At 34.2% G+C, this 19312-nt stretch overlaps 1 protein-coding gene across 1 annotated transcript in view; it reads right to left on the bottom strand.

The window, feature by feature from the left end:
- Positions 1–18615, bottom strand: part of LOC113236063 (glutathione hydrolase 1 proenzyme-like) — a 67649-nt gene extending 49034 nt beyond the window's left edge. Inside the window, exons 1-2 of the mRNA XM_026472065.1 lie at positions 18317–18615; positions 3375–3448 (exon numbers count right to left, since the gene is read on the bottom strand). Coding sequence (XP_026327850.1) covers positions 3375–3439 — 65 coding nt within the window. The 5' untranslated portion in view covers positions 3440–3448; positions 18317–18615. The remainder of the gene's footprint in view (positions 1–3374; positions 3449–18316) is intronic.
- Positions 18616–19312: the final 697 nt, after the last annotated feature.

The following is a 19312-nucleotide window of genomic DNA, read 5'->3' as shown; positions in this document are numbered from 1 at the left end:
TTTAACACTGCTTTCGTTAAAGCATCAGCAACCACGCACTAGGTTTTTATATACTTGAGCTTTATAGTATCCTTTTCTAATGTGTCTCTAATGAAATGATAGCGAACATCAACATGATTTGTCTGCTGATGTTGCACTGGATTTAGGGCTATTGCCATAGCAGATTGACTACCTGTATGTGTCGTGATAGGCAACTTCACATTGCCCATGATTTCATTAAGAAATCGATGTAGAAATATGGCTTCTTTTGTAGCTTCTGATAAGCTGACTCAGTTTCAGCTGTCGATAACGCTGTACATCTTTGCTTAGTGCTCCGCGAAGAGATATTTCTCCAATTGCCACCTTGCCGGAGTATAACCTTCTTTCTACTATATTCCCAGCGCAATCAGCATCTGCAAAACCTTGAATGTTTCTTCAAAACACGTGTCTAGAGTATACAAGTCCCGTGCTCTTGGTACCCTTTAAGTATCTCTAGATCCTTGTAGCTGCGATCCAGTGTACTTCATATGGTTGTCGAGTCTGTTCGCCCTTCAAACAAGCTACACAGTATAGTTGACTACTACAAAATTAGGAAAACTCACCCTAATAGCTAGTTTATCTCAAAGTAAAGTGAGCTTACGAATACCCAAGTGTGCCATCCTTTTATGCCAAAGCTCCAACTCATTGCTTACTCCTGTCACCATTCCGATGGCTGTTGAAAGCATTTAAGTTTATAAACGCCTCTATCAATTACTCCTGTCATACATGGTTGACCCTGTATCATACAATCACTCATATTGAAGACCTAGCATCCTTTTTTTAGGGAATACAACAACTTTATCTTTTGTATTAACAATATAGCTTACACTCAATAGATTAGAAGCAAGCCCTGGTACATACATGACGTTACTTACACCAATGCCATTTTTTACTGTACCAAAATCCTCTCCATATAATTTACCTCCATTTGCGCAACACACTTCCTTCCTACTTTCATAAAATTATTCATCTAATCTCTCCTATAGCTCATATGTGTTTATGTTCCGGAATATAAAATCCATTCATCTTCATTGTTCTTTTCTAGAACAGAAGTCAGTGCCGTTGCCATATGACTGGTCTTGGATTGACGTGGATTCTGCGGGCAGTCGTAAGCTTTATGTGGTCCCTCACATACGAAACACTTTACGATTTTCTTTGTTCATCTGAACAGGTTCTGTATACTTTTTTACTGAAGTAAGTGCCTAACTTTGCCCTGGAGTGTTCGGACCTGCGCAAACTATGCTCTCATCTAGTTGTAACAGTTGTGTTTTAATATAATCAGTGGTTAATGCTATGTTAGTATTCTCTAATGCCAACCTCATACTCCTCTGGTAATCCCTGTAGCATCAGTGCCGCTAACAATTCATCATCATAATTATTACTACAAAGATCGAACACTCAGAAAAAATTCCCTCGATACGGCCGGATTCGAACCGACGTTTTCTAGCGTACCGTGCCAGACGCTATACCAACTAAGCCACGGAACGTACCAGCAGACCTCACGAATCTTTTTATGTTTTTGTTGTCGTGTCTTTGGATTTGGTTTTTTCAACGACTTTTTAGTCGTAGTGCCATCTATGAAAGTTTTATCTCCCAGTTAGATATCTTTACAGCTACCGGTCCTGGCGAGAGATGTCGCTATTTATTTTGTGAAATTACTCCACTAGTTTGTTTATAATTATTAATACAAAGATCGAACTCTCAGAAAATATTCCTTCGATCCGGCCGGATTTGAACCGACGTCTTCTAGCATACCGTGGCAGACGCTATACCAACTAAGCCACGTAACGAACAAGCGGACCTCACGTATCCTTTGTCCTCATATGCTGGTTTCGGACTCTTCCACGTCTCATACGTCGTTGTTGCTTTGCGTACATGTGTACCTTACAAACGTCCTCAATAAGTAGACACATTTTTGTGCGTGCTTTTTTGATCACCTCGCTTAGCAACTGGATCATCATCAGCGGGCGGACTCTCAACATATTGCCATAGATCTTCATGGGTTAATACGAGTATATACTCAATATCAAACTTCCAACTGTCAAAGTTGCTACTTCCTTGTAGCTCTCTCTCAATCCCAGGAAGTCCAAACCCCGACATTGTACTCATTTCTCCAACTAGAGTATTATTTATAGGAATTTGGTTAATCTCATCATTAATCTCTCTACGATTCATATCACATAATCACGTTCGTACACTCTTTGCGCTAAATCTGTTCACTCAATATTTAGAAGCTGCTAGTCTTTAGAGCTTTAGAGCTTCTCCGGCTCTATTAATAAATGAGGAAACTGATTTTAATATTTTAATAAAGGTTCTTATTAAAATATATATAACATGAAAAAATACAACTTGACTTGAAGAGAGTTCTACGAGGTAGCAAAATAAACTAAAAAAAATAACTCTCAATGTCACACCAGCCAGTATGTAAAAGATTGCTCATCCATACTCTGACAAAGACAATATTTTTAATGTGAAATTTAGCCCCCGTGCTGATGAAGTAAGTTAGACTTTTCAATAAAGAAATTTAAAAGTTTATATAACTGTAGATGTCGTCTGCTGTATTTACGAGGAGTATTCGTTATCTTTTCGTTATCCTCGATTCGTCCGAGAGGGTCGATTTATTGCCATAAATTGAAGGCGATAATTTTCAAAGGCGTTTGTGTCCAATGAATGAATAAAGCATGAATAACATTGCTCGGCGATACTATACAACAATCACTCTCTTATTATACAAATTCTGCTGGGTTATTAGGCATATATTATTATATGTATAATGTTTCTTTAAAATTAAATTGTAATTTAAACTCCTAACTCTGTATAAAGGTCATCAAATAGACTTGAGCATCCGCCATTCCGCGAAATTTTAATACAGTAATAATTCAAACAATAATGCAAACGCCACCCATTAGTGCCACCTTTTTACGGTCCAATAGAAACTTGTCATACTTTATAAATAAACTTTATGATACAAGAAGTTAATCATACTTACGATAAGAGTAAAATAGAAAAGAGTTAGTTATCTATCTAACAATAAATAATGTACCTAAATTTAAATTGGGTTAGGTACATCCACTCAAGCAAACATAAAGAGGATTTAAAATGTTATGTAGCTAACTATATCTAGAAGAAGGTACTAATAATATATACTAACTATAATTACGATATCGTACAATAAGTGAAGCACGCTTAAATTTGTTTCTCCTACAACTTTTGATATAGCAATTACACCAAAATTACAAATTGCAATAATAAATCCACATCTGTGTGCACCATAGATACTATATCTATCTATGGTGTGCACATTCCAAGTAGATAAATAATTACATGCAAAGGAAAGTTAACAAAAAGAAACTTACCCTTGACAACAATGCTTCGCGGTAGCATCACGGGCATCGGTGACTCTCATACTTCGGATGGTCATTTTGAGAAACTGAAAAATAAAAGAAAATACGTTATGTTCCGTCATCTATATTCATTACTTGAAGAGGATTTCAGGATTAAATCAGTGCCAGCGCTAGCCCATGTAGTGCCCGGGTACATGCAATACCCTGGCGCTCTCTAGTAGGCACGCGATCAAAATGGGATACCTACAGATAAAATTTTCCCCAGTGATCGGAAATTCGAGTGCAAGCGATGCAGTTATAAATTATGTCGGTAAACAATAGCCCGTTTACTTCCATAGGCCGCCCATTAACGACACAGACTCTTTGAAGGCGTAAGCCCCCGCTACCGTGTGCGCCACACGCTCTGCATTATAGGTAAAGCCGGCACTGAATTTAACATTTGAGGGAATCCTCAAACCGTCAAGGGCTACAAAGGTCGATTTAGCGTCATAATCCCTTTTATCTATTCTAACCTTTTATCTAATAGTATCTACATAGTTATCCTTTGTGTTGGGATTTGGCACGTTAAGGAAATTGTTTGAGCAAAGGTCGTACATAAGATTGTCAACATACATAAACAAGCAAGAAGGGTTGGTTGACTTAGATGTTAATTCGTGAGGTTTGCTAGTGAATCTAATTTTGAAATTTTTGAACCCAAAATACTTCGTGTTACAAATAAGTGATTCGGAATATAAAAATAAACTCAAAGATAAACTCAATCACAATTAAAAAGTCAGCGGTAATGCTCGGATAACATCAGAGAAAGAAAACTATATGGAAGTGCCTATAGTACTGAACTATACCTGTACGGTCTGTCTGTACAATTCAGTCAGGAGATGTCGTCTGCTCACGTCAGAGGTTTAGTCAGGACTGCCTCGTTGTCATTTGTCAAAAAAAAGGAAGGTCTGTCGTCGTCTTTTGTCCAAAAGCAAGTCGGTCTAATTTCGAATTCCTGTCAGTCTAGTCCATCTATGTGGCCTGTCAGTCTGGTCATCCATAGAGGCTGGACGCATTGACAACATTTCAAATTTGTAATGGTATAAAAATTAAGAAACCATTTAGAGATTTGGTTGTCACACGACATTTATTTTTCAGAATTTATTATGCACGAAATTATGTGATATTTACAAATAACCTAAAAGTAACCAAAAATGAACGGCAAAGGATTTCAAACACTAAATTCCTTTGCTATGATTTTTTCTTTTATTATTGATTTTTGAACGTGCGTACGTCAACGGTTGACTGTTATGAGTTATGACAGTGAGAGACAGAAAACTAAATCGTTGCTTAACCACTTTATAACTTACTTTCTCCAAAATTCCCCCGCCCCATTAACATAAACAACCTCTTAACTTTAGTGTTCTCCCCCCATATTGTTACAAATATTGTTTTGCTGTTTTGTTTTACATTCTCAACTGAGTACTCCCGTAGTCCAACTTACCAACACCGGTTAATGTCCTATTAGAGCTTAGCGAAATTTTTTTTTTGTTTCGTTTTTTTTCTTTCAACTGTGACATTGGCAAAATCATCAGTTCTCATATTGATGGAGCCATAAAAATAAAAAGTGAAGTGAAATTCACCGGTCAATTTTTGAATAAAAACCTTAGTAGACGGAAAAAAAGTAAAAACGAGTGTGTTCCTCAACTTAACATTGGCGAAACCATCGATTGCTTCGATGGGGCCATAACATTTAAAAGAAGAAGAAATAATTATTGATTTCAAGTTTTTAGTAGTTTTCAAAAGTTTTCTCGTGGTTTTGCGTAGGGCAGCCGAAATGAATGAAATTTAAGACGAGTAAGTTTTAAATCGAGACCCCCTAAGTGTAAAAATAAAGTTATAACCTCACCAAATAAACGATTTTTTCCACGTTTATGACTTTAGTAAAGAACCATTCCTCTTTAGTTGCTGTGGCTAAGCCGAAGGTTCCGAAAGAATCACTCTTTTGTTGTGAAGATCATTTAAATGCAAGTACCTACTCCCTACTCATATACGTACGTACTTTTAATTTTCAATAGTTGTTTACTTCAGGTACAACTGATTATTTTCGCTTTTTGTGTTTGCTTAGTTATTGGCGGCACTTAACGATTTAAAAACCTTATAAGTTCATAAACATTGCGCTCTGGGGATTTGTTGTGTAATATCCTTGAAGTAACAAAAACCAACCTTTCTAAATTTCCTTTAGATAGGAGAGTTCTAAGTTATAATGAATGGATATCAAAAAATGTTTCTGGGAAACTGAAGACAAGCTCCAAAATGGAGAAATATTTTATCAAATTCTGGAGCAGAAGAAACAGCTAGCACAAGTTTCACATTGCAAGTAATAGAACTGACAGATAAAAGAAGTATGTGCCAACCTGAAACACAACTTAAATGTCCAAATCAAACCAGAAACATCTGATTGCTGTATTGGAAGTAACAAGCATTTATTGAAGAAGACTAAAAACCTTATTTAATATCATTTAATAATTTGTTAATGTTACTGTTTACTTAGAGTCATAAACAGGAGGTAAATAAATTATGAGCTATTAAAAAATTCAAAAATGCAAATTATTGGAGGAGGGTGTGCGTCTCTCTCTCTCTCTCTCTCTCTCTCTCTCTCTCTCACTCATACATTTGGAATAAATAGATAGTAGTTTGTTTGCCGTGTTTTATAGTTTACTGCTCTGAAAAGAGAAAAACTTTTGAGCAAACGATGTTATTACCGACACCATGTTATGTACATACCATATAATTTCGGCGCTTTAATGCAAACCTGTGTTTCGGAATATAAACCACTTATGTGACCTATCGTAAGATGAAGAAAAGAACATACAACTGTTTTACGGTCAACACTTCGGCCTCCGAGTAAAGATCTCTCGTTGAGAACAGACGTGGCTTAAGAAGTGCCACTTTAAGGGTGACTCGCTGGGACCCCTCTCGACCTCTAATATACGCGTCTTTGGTATTCTGCCCAATACAGTTATGCAATAACTAACTACAGACTGACATAATGCTACATACACCGTTTTGAAAACCTGGCGATCACCAATATGCCTTATACTTTTTAATACGTAAGTGAGTTTACGAACTTTATGAGCAACATTTGTTATATGTTCGTCAAACCACAAATTTCTGTCCAACGTAACGTCATGATACTTGAAGCTTTTCGTATCTTGTACACGCCGGCAATCACAGATTAAGTCGGTTAAACCAAAACAGGAGTGAGCAACTATGCAGTGGCCTCATATATTTGGATTTAGAGGCATTCAAAGTTAGGATATGTAGGGTCAGCCACTGACAAATAAGGTTAAAACCCTGTTGCGCGAAGGCAAATACTGAATCCCATGTGTCACCGAAAAAAATAAGTGTGGTATCGTCGGCGTATGAAATAATATTGCAATTTTCGACATTAACCTTACATATATATATCATTTATATAATAGAAAAACAGAGTGGGAGCGATTATACTTCACTGAGGCACACCGAAACCCACAGAACATTCACTACTTACAACATCATCAATTTTTGTCGGAAATGCAACTTTGCAGGAATTGTAACTGTGAGCCCCTTATTTCTAATTTTTCCAGGTTTGACACGAGTAGGCGAAGAGAGACCGTGTCAAAAGCTTTAGCCAAGTCTAGAAAAATTAACATCTTTGCATACTATCAGGTTTTTTAACAATAAAATCAACGAGGGAATGAACTGCATTATTAGAAGACCTACCCTTCCTGTATCCAAATTGTGACTTTGAGAGAAGATTCTTGGTTTCCAAAAACCCAATTAACCTTGAATTCATAATCTCTTCTAATATTTTTGATAGTATAGGTAAAATTGATATAGGGCGATAGTTACACATATAGGTACAGTCCCTCCTACCTCCCTTATGCAGCGGGTGACAGTCGATTTTTTTAGCGCTTTTGGAAAGACTCCTTCCAAACACCTGTTAAAAAGAATAATAATAGGAGGCGTAATGTAATTCTTAATAGTTTTTGGTATTTTACTGTTTATTCCATCCCATCCCGCACTGCTACTAGTCTTTAGGTTGAATAAAAGAGTCAGTATTTGGATGAGAGACTTAGAGGACAATGGTGGAATATTTGGAGAAATCTTATTGCTAAATCAGCAGCGACATGGGCTAAAAAAATATCCACACTGTTCAACGAATTTTCTGGAGTAAATTCCACAGATAGAAGTTCCTGTGGGAAAACCCTAGGCTGCTTAATGTGAGTAATATTTTAATACATTTCCAGAAACTTTTACTTTATTTTATTTTATTTATTTGGATCAAAATAAGATCTTCGAAGAATTTGATGCAGAACATTTTTCTAAAAATTATACTGGCTAATTGAGTATCTTGAAAAAAAGTGTTGTTTATTAATTACATATTATATTTATATTCGTTTATTTCCAGTAGTATTAACACAAAATTATATATTACAAGTTTATACTATAATCAATACCTTGTACATTATTATGTATTATCATTGTATTACAAATAGCATTCTCTCTTTTTAATTGCACATACCCAATACAGAATTTTACGTAGGAATCCCTCGATGAAACCAGCATTTGGGCCCAGCGCATTTACAATGTTTTACGAGTAGTTTTTTCGCATGTACTGCAACAGCATCATCAAATCTAAATCTACCGGAAGATTTCAGATGTTTGCCACAACAAATCCGTCCCCAAGTTTCATGTTTTCATGTAATTTCACAAGAATCGCAAGTAAACAATCCTGATAGTGGCACCCACTCGCTATCCACAAACAAAATAAGTAATATGACATTTCTGTCACTTTTTCTTCTTCTTCCTGTCCTTATCCCACGCGAGGTGGGGTCGGCACAACATGTATTTTTCTTCCACTCTCCCCTGCTGGCCGTCATTTTTATACTCACACTTTTCTTATCCACAATCCATGCATCTTTTCTTTGGCCTTCCTTTCCCCTTATATCCCTCCACATTCATACCTAGCACTCTTCTCGTCACTTGACAGTCTTCCCTCCGCATGACATGTCCATACCACGCTAACCTATTACTCCTCATCTTTTCCGTCCCTGGTGCCGCTTTCAAACTTCCTCTGATGTACTCATTCCTTTTTTTTCTTCTTCTTTCCATAAAGGAAAAGGCAAAGGTTTTACACCATACAGCCAAGTCTTGGTACATTATTCTTTTTTGGTACATGACGTTGAATTATATTTCTGTAAATATGGCCGCCACAAAGAGGATAGGCAATTTGAGGCGGCGTGCTTGGATTGACTCGGGATTCCTTAGAACGGGCCGATACGGGTATTTTAGTTCGAGATTCGTATAATTTCGCGTTTTAAACTTCGATTAAGGCCCAATAGCACTATCCTATTCCACGTTAAACTAGATTTCACAAAATAATTGAAAGTCAAAATAAAAACGACACTTTTCCCTCCAAAAGGTCAGGAGCGAATCCTGTACTCGTTCCTTTTTTTTTCTTCTTTCCATAAAGGTAAAGGCAAAGGTTTTACACCATACAGCCAAGTCTTGGTACATTATTCTTTTTTGGTACATGAAGTTGAATTATGTTTCTGTAAATATAGCCGCCACAAAGAGGATAGGCAATTTGAGGCCGCGTGCTTGGATTGACTCAGGATTCCTTAGAACGGGCCGATACGGGTATTTTAGTTCGAGATTCGTATAATTTCGCGTTTTAATCTTCGATTAAGGCACAATAGCACTATCCTATTCCACTTTAAACTAGATTTCACAAAATAATTGAAAGTCAAAATAAAAACGACACTTTTCCCTCCAAAAGGTCCAGAGCGAATCTCCTGTACTCGTTCCTTATCTTATGACATTTCACTTATTTTTTTAAATACCTTTGACTACGACAGACACTTCCAGAAATCCTTCAAGGTACGACGTTTTGGAACAACCAATTTTTTTTCAAAAATAAAAATAAAATACTTAAACTAAAAATTAGACAAAATAAAAAAAACATGTCCTTTAGTTTTGCAGTAGTAACTAGTGGTTTTAAAAAAAAATGAAATGTTGTTAATTATTATTGCTAAAGTGACTGAAAGAACGAATGATTCCCCAGTATTGTCTATTCCTTACTAAAAGTAGGAAAGAAATAACGCTATACGAATTGTATATGCTATCTCTTTCTTTTTTGATGTTCCGAATCGTGTTATCGTAGCATGTTAAAGTACTTAATATTATTTACATTAAGAGAATTATAACTGCCAAAAAAAAAAGGAAAGTATGTATTAATGAAATTTATTAAAATTACGTTGTTTTCAATTATTATTCCGCATTTTCATGAAGAAAAATAAATAAAACAAGCTGAGTCTTGATAGTCACGTTGTGAATTCGGAACCATAGTCCAGTGTCAACTGTTAGTTTCGCCAAGGAGCATATAGATGGCTCACATTACAAGTTGGCAGCAGAAATAGGTAAGGTGGCAGTATAAGCCCTGGACGAACTCTTTCACAACGAGCTCTGTTGCTGCTACACATCATATTCATTTTCTTTGAAGAACGCTTAGCGCCAAATTCTTAGTTGACGATTTATTAGATTATTAGGTTTTTTACATGTTTTTTACCTTGTGTTGATTTCAATAATCTAATATCTATATCTATCTAATCTAATATCTAATAATCTAACTCATTTTTATTTTTCCTTTTAAAGTATTTAATCATTTGATATTATTATTTATGTATTTATCGAGTTCTTAGGTTTTCTCGATTGTTACACATAGGAAATGAAACTATGGTCACGGTTGACAGTCTGTCAGACATTCTGTCAACCGTGACCATGGGACCTGTAAAGGGCCCCAAACGTCGTCGGTTTGTTTGAAAAAACAAATATACGCGATTTAAATCCGAAAAAATAGTTTCTTTTCCTATATTTATGTATTGTTATGTATTAATAATATTAGTATGGATATTTCTATCTACATATATGAGTTTATTAATAATTATTGTGTAGTGTACTTATAATGATATTGTTTGGTTGCACCCCTTTTGCATATCCCAAATTTCTATCCTAAGGTTGCTTGGAAGAAATTGCTATATAGCAATAAGACCGCCTGTTGCACATTATTTTACTATCGTTGTACCTAAGTTACTTTATTGTATTTTAACTGTAATTTTATGTGCAATAAAGAATATTTCATTCATTCATTCATTCATTAATATTGCTCGAGCTATTACGCTATCTAAAAAACTCGTTATTAACGATAATTTTCTTGGCATTGTGTATTATAGGAAGGTGCAAATGAATTACAGCTAATAACGTTTTATGTTTACGCAACATTGTCACTATCACGTACTACAATTTACACGTGAACTTAAATTATATTCGCGCTGACTGTTTTATTTAATTTAAAGCCTGAGTAAATAAATGTAATACACATTTTAGAAATAAAAAATTGGACGTTTTAAATTTTTTTTTTCTCTTATTAGGTCAAACAAATAATACTTAAGTATTACATTTTATATACATATAATGAAGAGGGGTAAGTGAGTTATTGTATTCATAAAAAAATATATTTTTATAAAATGGTAACTACAAAATCGCACTTTTGTTTTCTAAAAAATATAATTACTAGAGTAGTGTTAGTTGCAAGATAGACATAAGCAACCAATTAAGCCACCAAATTATTGTAATGATTGATCAAATAACTTTTGTGTGTAAGTCGTTAAAACAAACTATATCACCTTCGCATTTATAATATTTATTAGTTAGGATGCTATTCAATAATACTATAGTTAGGGTAGTACCAGGAAGTGAGGTCAATGGACAATTGTATCGAATAATGATGTTGCCCTAGGCAACAGTAACTTGCGATCCATTGCACAGGAAACATTCAATACATTTCGACGTTCATTTCTCTGCGGGGAGTCGTATGCCTTAGCTTATCATATTGGCTATGCGTATATATATATATACTTCAGAACTTTTGTTGTATTACTCTATGCATCTGTGCTTTATAACTTTTTTATTAAAAAAAAACCGACCTCAAAAATTTGTGCAATTACATTGACTTACAATTATATGGACGTCGGGTCCGCGCTAAAAAGTGTCCGCACTTGTTAAGGCGCTAAAATCGTATACAGAGCGCGACACTCCGCTTTAGTCTTCATTTGTTCGACTGACAGCGCGATACTGCGATGACATTACAATTTAAATTTCGAATAGGTTGACTTGGGACATTTTTTCCGTGGTTTTTGTATTAGACCCGTCGTCCATTTATTTGTAAGTCAATGTGCAATTACATCTATTTGCCAAGTTTTATTGAAATCCCCTAATTGGCACCCTTAGAGTTGTAATATTTTGTAGTAAAAAAAGGTATAAATAAAATAAAAAAGAATCATCGAAATCGGTTCTCGAGTGTCAGAGTAATCGCGTAACAAACACACAAAAAAATACAGTCGAATTGGAACCTCCCCCTTTTTTGAAGTCGGTTACAAATAATTGTAATGTATAAAGGCGAATTTATCAGGAAGAGGGATTTTCCAGCTCACATTTTGACCAAATGGTGAATGTTTTTTGGTTTGTATTTTGTTGATATCCGCCATAACTAATCACAAGCAGATGTAGTTAGTGTCAAGAATTTATTTACTTTTAACGACACACACATAAATTGTACTTGAGGTCCTGGGGACCTACTACTAGCAATCTTATTAAGGCCTGTAAGTTGGATTGCCTGTCAAATTCGTACTATGACCTCCCAAAAACAATTCATTGTCCATGCAGGTTACGTTCCCCATTCGAAATCCATTCACCTTTTCTTTCATAGCAAAATGGTACCATGAAGTGCCATTTGCAGCAATTCAAAAAAAGTTGCTCCGTGACTAACTTTTTTAGATTTTGTTACATTTAAAAAAAATTTCGTTTAAGTTTTACTACATTTTTAATTTAATAATTATTTGTTATCTTGATAAGCTATAGAGCCAATAAATAAATACTATTAATTATTGAGCGTTTATTGACAATTTTAGTTCGAGTTTCCAATCTTTAAAGTATTGTTGACAAATTATTGGCATTAATGTTATTGCAATTTTTAAATGAAATTTTAATCATTTTAATAATTTTATTGTCCGAAAATCGTAAAATAACTTTTAAATAGTGCCAAATTTGACTTTAATGCAATCAATGAAAATGTATGAATACAAGATACGTTCCAATTATGTTATCAAATTACAAACTCACCTTATTAATTTCAATGATAATGACTAGACATGACTTGTAATTTTGTCGTGCGACAAATTGTAAAGTATGATTGAAAAGTTGCCGATATTACAAAACAACGTAATAAGTACAATCAATAATAAAATTAATAAAAAAATATAATTATTCTCATTTTGAACACAATCGATTAATAGTGCTTGAAGGCTCCCAGGATAGTACATCTGTCTATTTCTTTCATATGATTTAGTCTTAGAGGATGGAAAAAAAAATTAGTACACCTGTACGTAGTTCCATCTCGCTTTTGTTAGATGTCAGCTAGTCAGCCAGAAACAATAATTAACGTTTAAAAAGTAAAACTCATCATCCTGTCATGCCATTCGCGTTCAACTTTGAGTAGGTCATGATACGATTTTAAGCAATTCAGTTTTACCACGCCAAGTCACTTGCATGGAACTTGCCTGGCTGCTTACAAGCTCATAGTAGGCCACCTTACTACTAAACTGGGCATCTACATGGTAAAGATGAGGGATCCTAATATTATATTTTAGTAAATGAAACTATTTTTCGTATCTAAATCACGTAATTATATTTGTCATACACACAGACATATTTCTATACAAAATTATCCTTCCCACCACTTGACACCTACGGAATGTTCTCGTTCACACCTGTGTGCTATACACAGATATATGTATGTCTGCGTATACACACGTGCAAACAAATGTTGAAGACAATTTTTAACCGACTTCAAAAAAGGAGGAGGTTCTCAATTCGACTGTATGTTCTTTTTTTTTTCTTTTTTTTTTGTATGTATGTTACGCGATAACTCCGGTATTTGTGAACCGATTTTCATGATTCATTTTTTGTTGGAAAGGGGGTACTTCCATAGTGGTCCCATTTCATTTTGAAGAAAATCATCCACTTTGAAGGGTGGCTGTTCGCATGAAGATTCATTTTTATAAATAGCGCCTAACTTTAATTTAGGAGCAATTACTTTAATGGTTGATTTTGCTATTTCTCCGATTCAAGGCAGTTTTCTCTCGACATACTTTGAGATATATTTTGGCTACACGAGTCGGTTTTGTTGTCGGTTGTTTTAATTTTATTAGGTTATCCCATGGTTGTCTGACTATTGCTTATAATCCGTTCAAGAATACTTTAACCTTAAAAATATGTTGTAGATATGTAAAATGTAAAGTGATAGTTAAAATATTTTAATTTCATAAACAGTAATATTAAATTTAATATAAATTTGCATGATGTGACCAGCTAGGTGTGAGAATCTTTTATTATAAGTATGTATATTACTTCTCTGTAAACCACACTTACTGCATATAAATTTGATAACGCCCACACTCAACAATATAGCCCCGCACTAGGGAAACCCAGTGTCGCGGGTGCCATAGACACACACATAGACAACCACAAATTATAGCCAAACCATAGCCAAACTCACGAGAGAAATAAATGTAGGCCATACAAATATTTCTCCCGGTCCGAGAATCGCACCTGGGACCTCTGCGTGGCAGTCCGGCATGGTAGCTGTTCGGCCGCGGAGGCAGTTAATAAAATAAATTTTTTTCATGAATTTATCATTATCATTTCTCCGATTTTAAGTGTGTAACTTTTCGAGGGTATCCCTCAGAAACCACGTGAAATAATTAGTGGTTTACCGTGTAATTCATCATATACATAATTGTTGTGGAACAAGAAATTATGTATATGAAAAAACTTTAAAGGGATGCCCATTGTAATTAATACTTGTTCGTATTTATGAATTGGAATCACCTTCTGCGGGTATACTTGTTAGCTAGTCCTATACATATGTCCTATACATATTAGTGGGTAAGTCTTTTTGTGATGTTTAGTATTCATCGGCATTAAAATAAACAATAAAAAATCTTTATTATCAAAATCATGAGTCAACAGCCTTGAACTAAATGCCCACAAGATATCACAAAAAAGTAGTTCCGTTGTATGATGGTATCATTACGCGAAATATTCTTTACAGTTTGGTAACAAAGTGTATTATATTTTTAAAGCCGTAGCTGTAGTCGTTTAACTTGGATTTATATAATTATAGGTCTTGGGTGACCTTTCGAAGCGTACTGTTGAGTACTTACAATGTAAGGAGCTTAAAAATTGATTTAAACCTTTTTATTACTACAAACTGTTTGTATGTAATTACAACTGTTTTTGAAAATGAAAGTAATTAGGCCTGGATTCGCGGAGTTGCAAAGTAAATTATTTCTTTTTTATTACCATGGATTTCCGAAAAATAACGAGTGAATTTACACATGGTGTACACGTTATTTACAACGTTTTTTACAATTGATTATTTTTGTTACTATTAGCTAATCAGATTATTACAAGAGGGTGAGTGGTAATTTCAGAGTCGTTTGTCGTAAATAGTTTTTCATCTCAAATTAAAAAAAAAAATACAGCGGACGCTCTATAGGTAATACATAAAACAAAGAACAATAACCTCTAATAGTAGGCATTGTAAGTTACTGATTTTTTAATAAAAATCAGCAAATTTTTCGTCCTTCGGGACTGATTAAGCATTTATCGCTAAGTCATATGTTTGCAATTGAGAGTGTCAAAAGTAGCGTTTTTACTTTTTGTTTTTTATTGAGCTCTGTTTACAAGGTAAAACTACGATAAAAGTAAGTAATAAAAAATAACAATCTTAAAACATTACAATCTTAAAACGTTATATAAACTGTACACTTAATGTAACAATTCCAAGATTTCACAGATTTTGTCAGACTTAGACTAACAGGACTTTTTAGAGAGAGGTAATGCTTTAATAAATATTATAGAGTCATCTCTCTCTTTAATTTATTGTTGCTTATATTTTTATTATATTGAGTATTGGCTATAGAGCTGTCAGTTTAAACAAGTAACAAATAATTAAAGAAACTCAATCGTAATAAACTAAAAAATATTTTTTTATGAAAAGTGTAACGACTAAAAAAAATTATTATTGCTGTAATTTTACATTTTTAATTATGTTTTTTTATTATTTCATTGGTTAACTCAAAATTTTTAAGTGTATACGGCTGTAGCAACTTGGCACCCTGTATGGTGAACGTACGTGCATTTTAGATTATTTGTGTAATAAATTTCTGTATTTGCGTAATAGTGGAATCAAAAAATTATCATCATTCAGAATATGACGTGATACGACTGTCAGAGTTTTCGACAGGTTATTGGTAATATGGATTAGACGCCTTAGCCTGTCAAGAAGGACGAAAATTTTACTACCTAGAATAGCTTATTAATTGCTCGGTCAACCACAACGACCACTTCTGCGGTGGAGAAATTTGCCATTCACTTGACTTGTATGACTTTGAAAATTGTAATCGTCTTGAAGATCTTCAGTTACCCACCAGACACTATTAACTGAATATATTTTTTTGCTGTAAATGTTTATCTGTTGCACACGCACGTGTAGGAATAAACGAAGATGTTATAAAAGTTGAATTCGAAATTATTTTTCCTTATTGTAGTTGTAGGTAACAGTTTTTATATGCGGTTAGAGAATACGTAATTATGCTATTTACTGAGAGGTAATTGGTTATTTGTTTTAACAAAATCCCCGTATCGTATGAATCATAATGTTAGAGCATGTTTTATATTTGGAAGTATTTGACACAGTTCTTGTTCTCATGCGAGATGACTTTATCACCAATATAATAAGACCATCTTAAGAAATGTTTATTAATTGCCAATGGTTTTCAAGAACCACCAAGATCGCTGTAAAACTTGAGATAGCTTCAAGGATAAGATCTTAAGATTATGGTTTGCATCTGTATATAGACATAAGTATAATTAATAATGGAATTATTGAAGCCGGAACTGCGGATTAAAATAATGCCATATGAAGGTAATCACAAGATGCACTTCAATAAAACAATACGTTGCCACCTGAGAAATTGTAATAGGTAATAGTAAGGTCGAAGTAATCAAATAATATAAATAGACCTATTCAAAGAAATCAATTTAATGGGTACCTTTTTGACGACACCGGTTTTTATTGTGTAACCATTTCTGAGGTTCCAGATTCGATCCAAGACTGAGTCAATGTAGAAACAAAATTTTCTAAATTCCTTCGAGTTTCGGTGTCTGTAATACCGTCGTCGTTTCCGATTTGCATAACACAAGTACTTTAATTTCTTACTTTGGAATCAGAGCAATGTAGTAGCAGCTTTGTGAAAGAGTTTGCCTAGGGAAGTGCTGCCACCATACCATTTCTGCCGACAAGCAGTAATGTGATCAGTACTGCGTTTCGGTTTTAAAGGATAAGAGTGCTGCCGAAATCACAAGCACATGAAACTTTTAACTGCTCCTCTGATACTTGCGATTTAAAGCTCTGAGTGAAAAAATCTTTAATGGTATCACTTATGAAATCAGATTTGGACTTTGCTTTGGACTATGTACTATCTTACCGTAAGTGGCATAAAGTTCAATTTAAATATGAAGTGTAAGAAGACGTCCCGTTGTCCGTACATGGCGTTGCAGGCCAGACATAATATAAACTACAACCTTAAATTATCACCGTTTGCCCATTGGATTACTCGTACGAGTGAATAAATAAAAGTAGAAGTCTTTACCTGAATTTATCGACCAATATTTATTGTTTGCGTCACCTGTTAAATATTACGTGAGTAGTGGGTAAATTAGGTAAGATAATAAAAATAATTTGTTCATGGAACAAATGTTCCGAGATGTACATATTCTGTGCAGTAACATTGTTATTTATTTTATTTTGTTATACAACTGTTAAGACTTCAAATTCGTAACGAAAGTAAATGATTGCGATGAAATGTAACATTTAGTTATTCCATTCAATTATACTGAATTTGTAAAATACTTCGGTCAGACTACGGGCTAGTTCTAACGATATCGAGCAAAACTTTCACAAAAACTCGTGAATTGTCCGTTAGTTTAGTTCATATGTCCGAATCTCACTGTAGTTTTCTATTTAAAATACTTAGGTATTGTTTGTCTTGAAAATAATGTTTGATGTCAACTATTTGCTTAAGATGATAATTAATTCGTATCCAACTGAGCCATCGAGTATATAACCAGATATATACTCGATGATCTGAGCGTATCAAACACAATGATTGCAGCAACAATTTTAAATAATGAATTTAAATTAAAATTAAATCATGAATGAATGATTCATCGTTAGAACTAAAGTAAGAAATAAATAATGTTGTAATTGATCCTTTAAAAATTCGCAAAACAAGGTAAAAGTGCTCATGACATGGATCAGTTCTTTGCGGTGTGAACCTTAATTATTAATACGTAAACAAACTTTCTCATTACTATCCGATGACTCTTTTCTATTTCCAAAAAAAGTTAATTTTAATATTTGGACTGGTTTTCCTGGATGTTTTGTACCATTTTTAGTGCTGTGAAAGTATTAAGAATTGGCGACATTAATGACACTGAATTAAGTTATAACAAATGCAGAAAAATAAACATTAAAATTCCACATTTGGCGATATAATTAGTATTGAATTAAGCTATAATATAGCTTAATACAATGCCATTTATGTCGCCATTTTTTCTGGATTTTTTAAAGTATGTTATGGATTAAAGTATATATTTTTATTTTTTCCTATTTCATACAATGTCTGGGGTTCAATCCCAATATCCGTAAACTCAAGTCTTAGAACTATATATATTAAAAGTTTTAATACAAGGATTTTTCGGTTATCAGATTATCACAACTAGCAAGTTAGCGCGAGAAAACTACTTACTTTTGCTTATCAGTAGACACGACACGCACCTTTTAATTCTTTGCGTCTACCTGTCATACACTCAATCTATTCACACAACACTAATCACACAACTACTTTCACCATAACTTGGCCTATTCTCGTCAACAATATCACTAAATTTTTCAAATTATATATCAAATTTATTGAAAACTAACCGCATGTAACGACGCACTGCAGTGTGTAAAAATGATTTAAAGTATAATAGTAAAAAGTTGAATAGTAAAAATCGATTTCTGAATAATGATTTCGTTGGAACCGAATGGTGCTCGCGCGCCGGCGGCAGACGGATGACTCGATCAGGCAGAACCGGTGCGCAGGAGCACACAATTAAGTTTTTTTACTCATCCTCTTTAGGGTTCAGCGGAATGGATGAAAAAATTACAACCACTATCCTACGAACAAACGACTCACGTCGCATAGTAACAACATTTTTAACATAAAGCTCGTCCCACAATAGAATTATATCTGAGAAATTACAATTAAAAGTATAAATAAATATCATACTTAAAATAAGTGAAGGCTCTACTGTGATATGAAAGAAGTTGTCATTCTAACCATAAAGTCAATGATCCTAACCCATAGATTTAGAATATCGGTACCTACATTTTTAGTTTATAGGTAGGTACCTACACTTATTGTCAGAGCGCGATAACTTGTGAACCGATTTTGATGATTCTTTTTTGTTGGAAAGAGGGTACGCCAGTAGTGGTTCCATTGAAATGTTAAGAAAATATGTGGAATACTAAGGGTGGCAAACTAGGGGATGAATGACTTTTGAAGTCGGTTTTATTAGTACTCTGTACTGAGATTATTCATCCTCTATTCACAGCATTCTACGCAAGTGTTCGCCTGTCTGTTCATTATATTTATATCAAATCAATTTGTCCTAACGACCTGCATTCGTAATTAACAAACTATTAATAGTAAAGTCTGTAGGTACGCGTTTCTGAGAGCAACACGTGTGTAATCTTATCA

Source organism: Hyposmocoma kahamanoa, unplaced genomic scaffold (genome assembly GCF_003589595.1).
Source record: "Hyposmocoma kahamanoa isolate Upper Pololo Valley unplaced genomic scaffold, ASM358959v1 88, whole genome shotgun sequence".
NCBI lineage: Eukaryota > Metazoa > Arthropoda > Insecta > Lepidoptera > Cosmopterigidae > Hyposmocoma > Hyposmocoma kahamanoa.
This window is presented reverse-complemented; position numbering and strand designations above follow the sequence as displayed.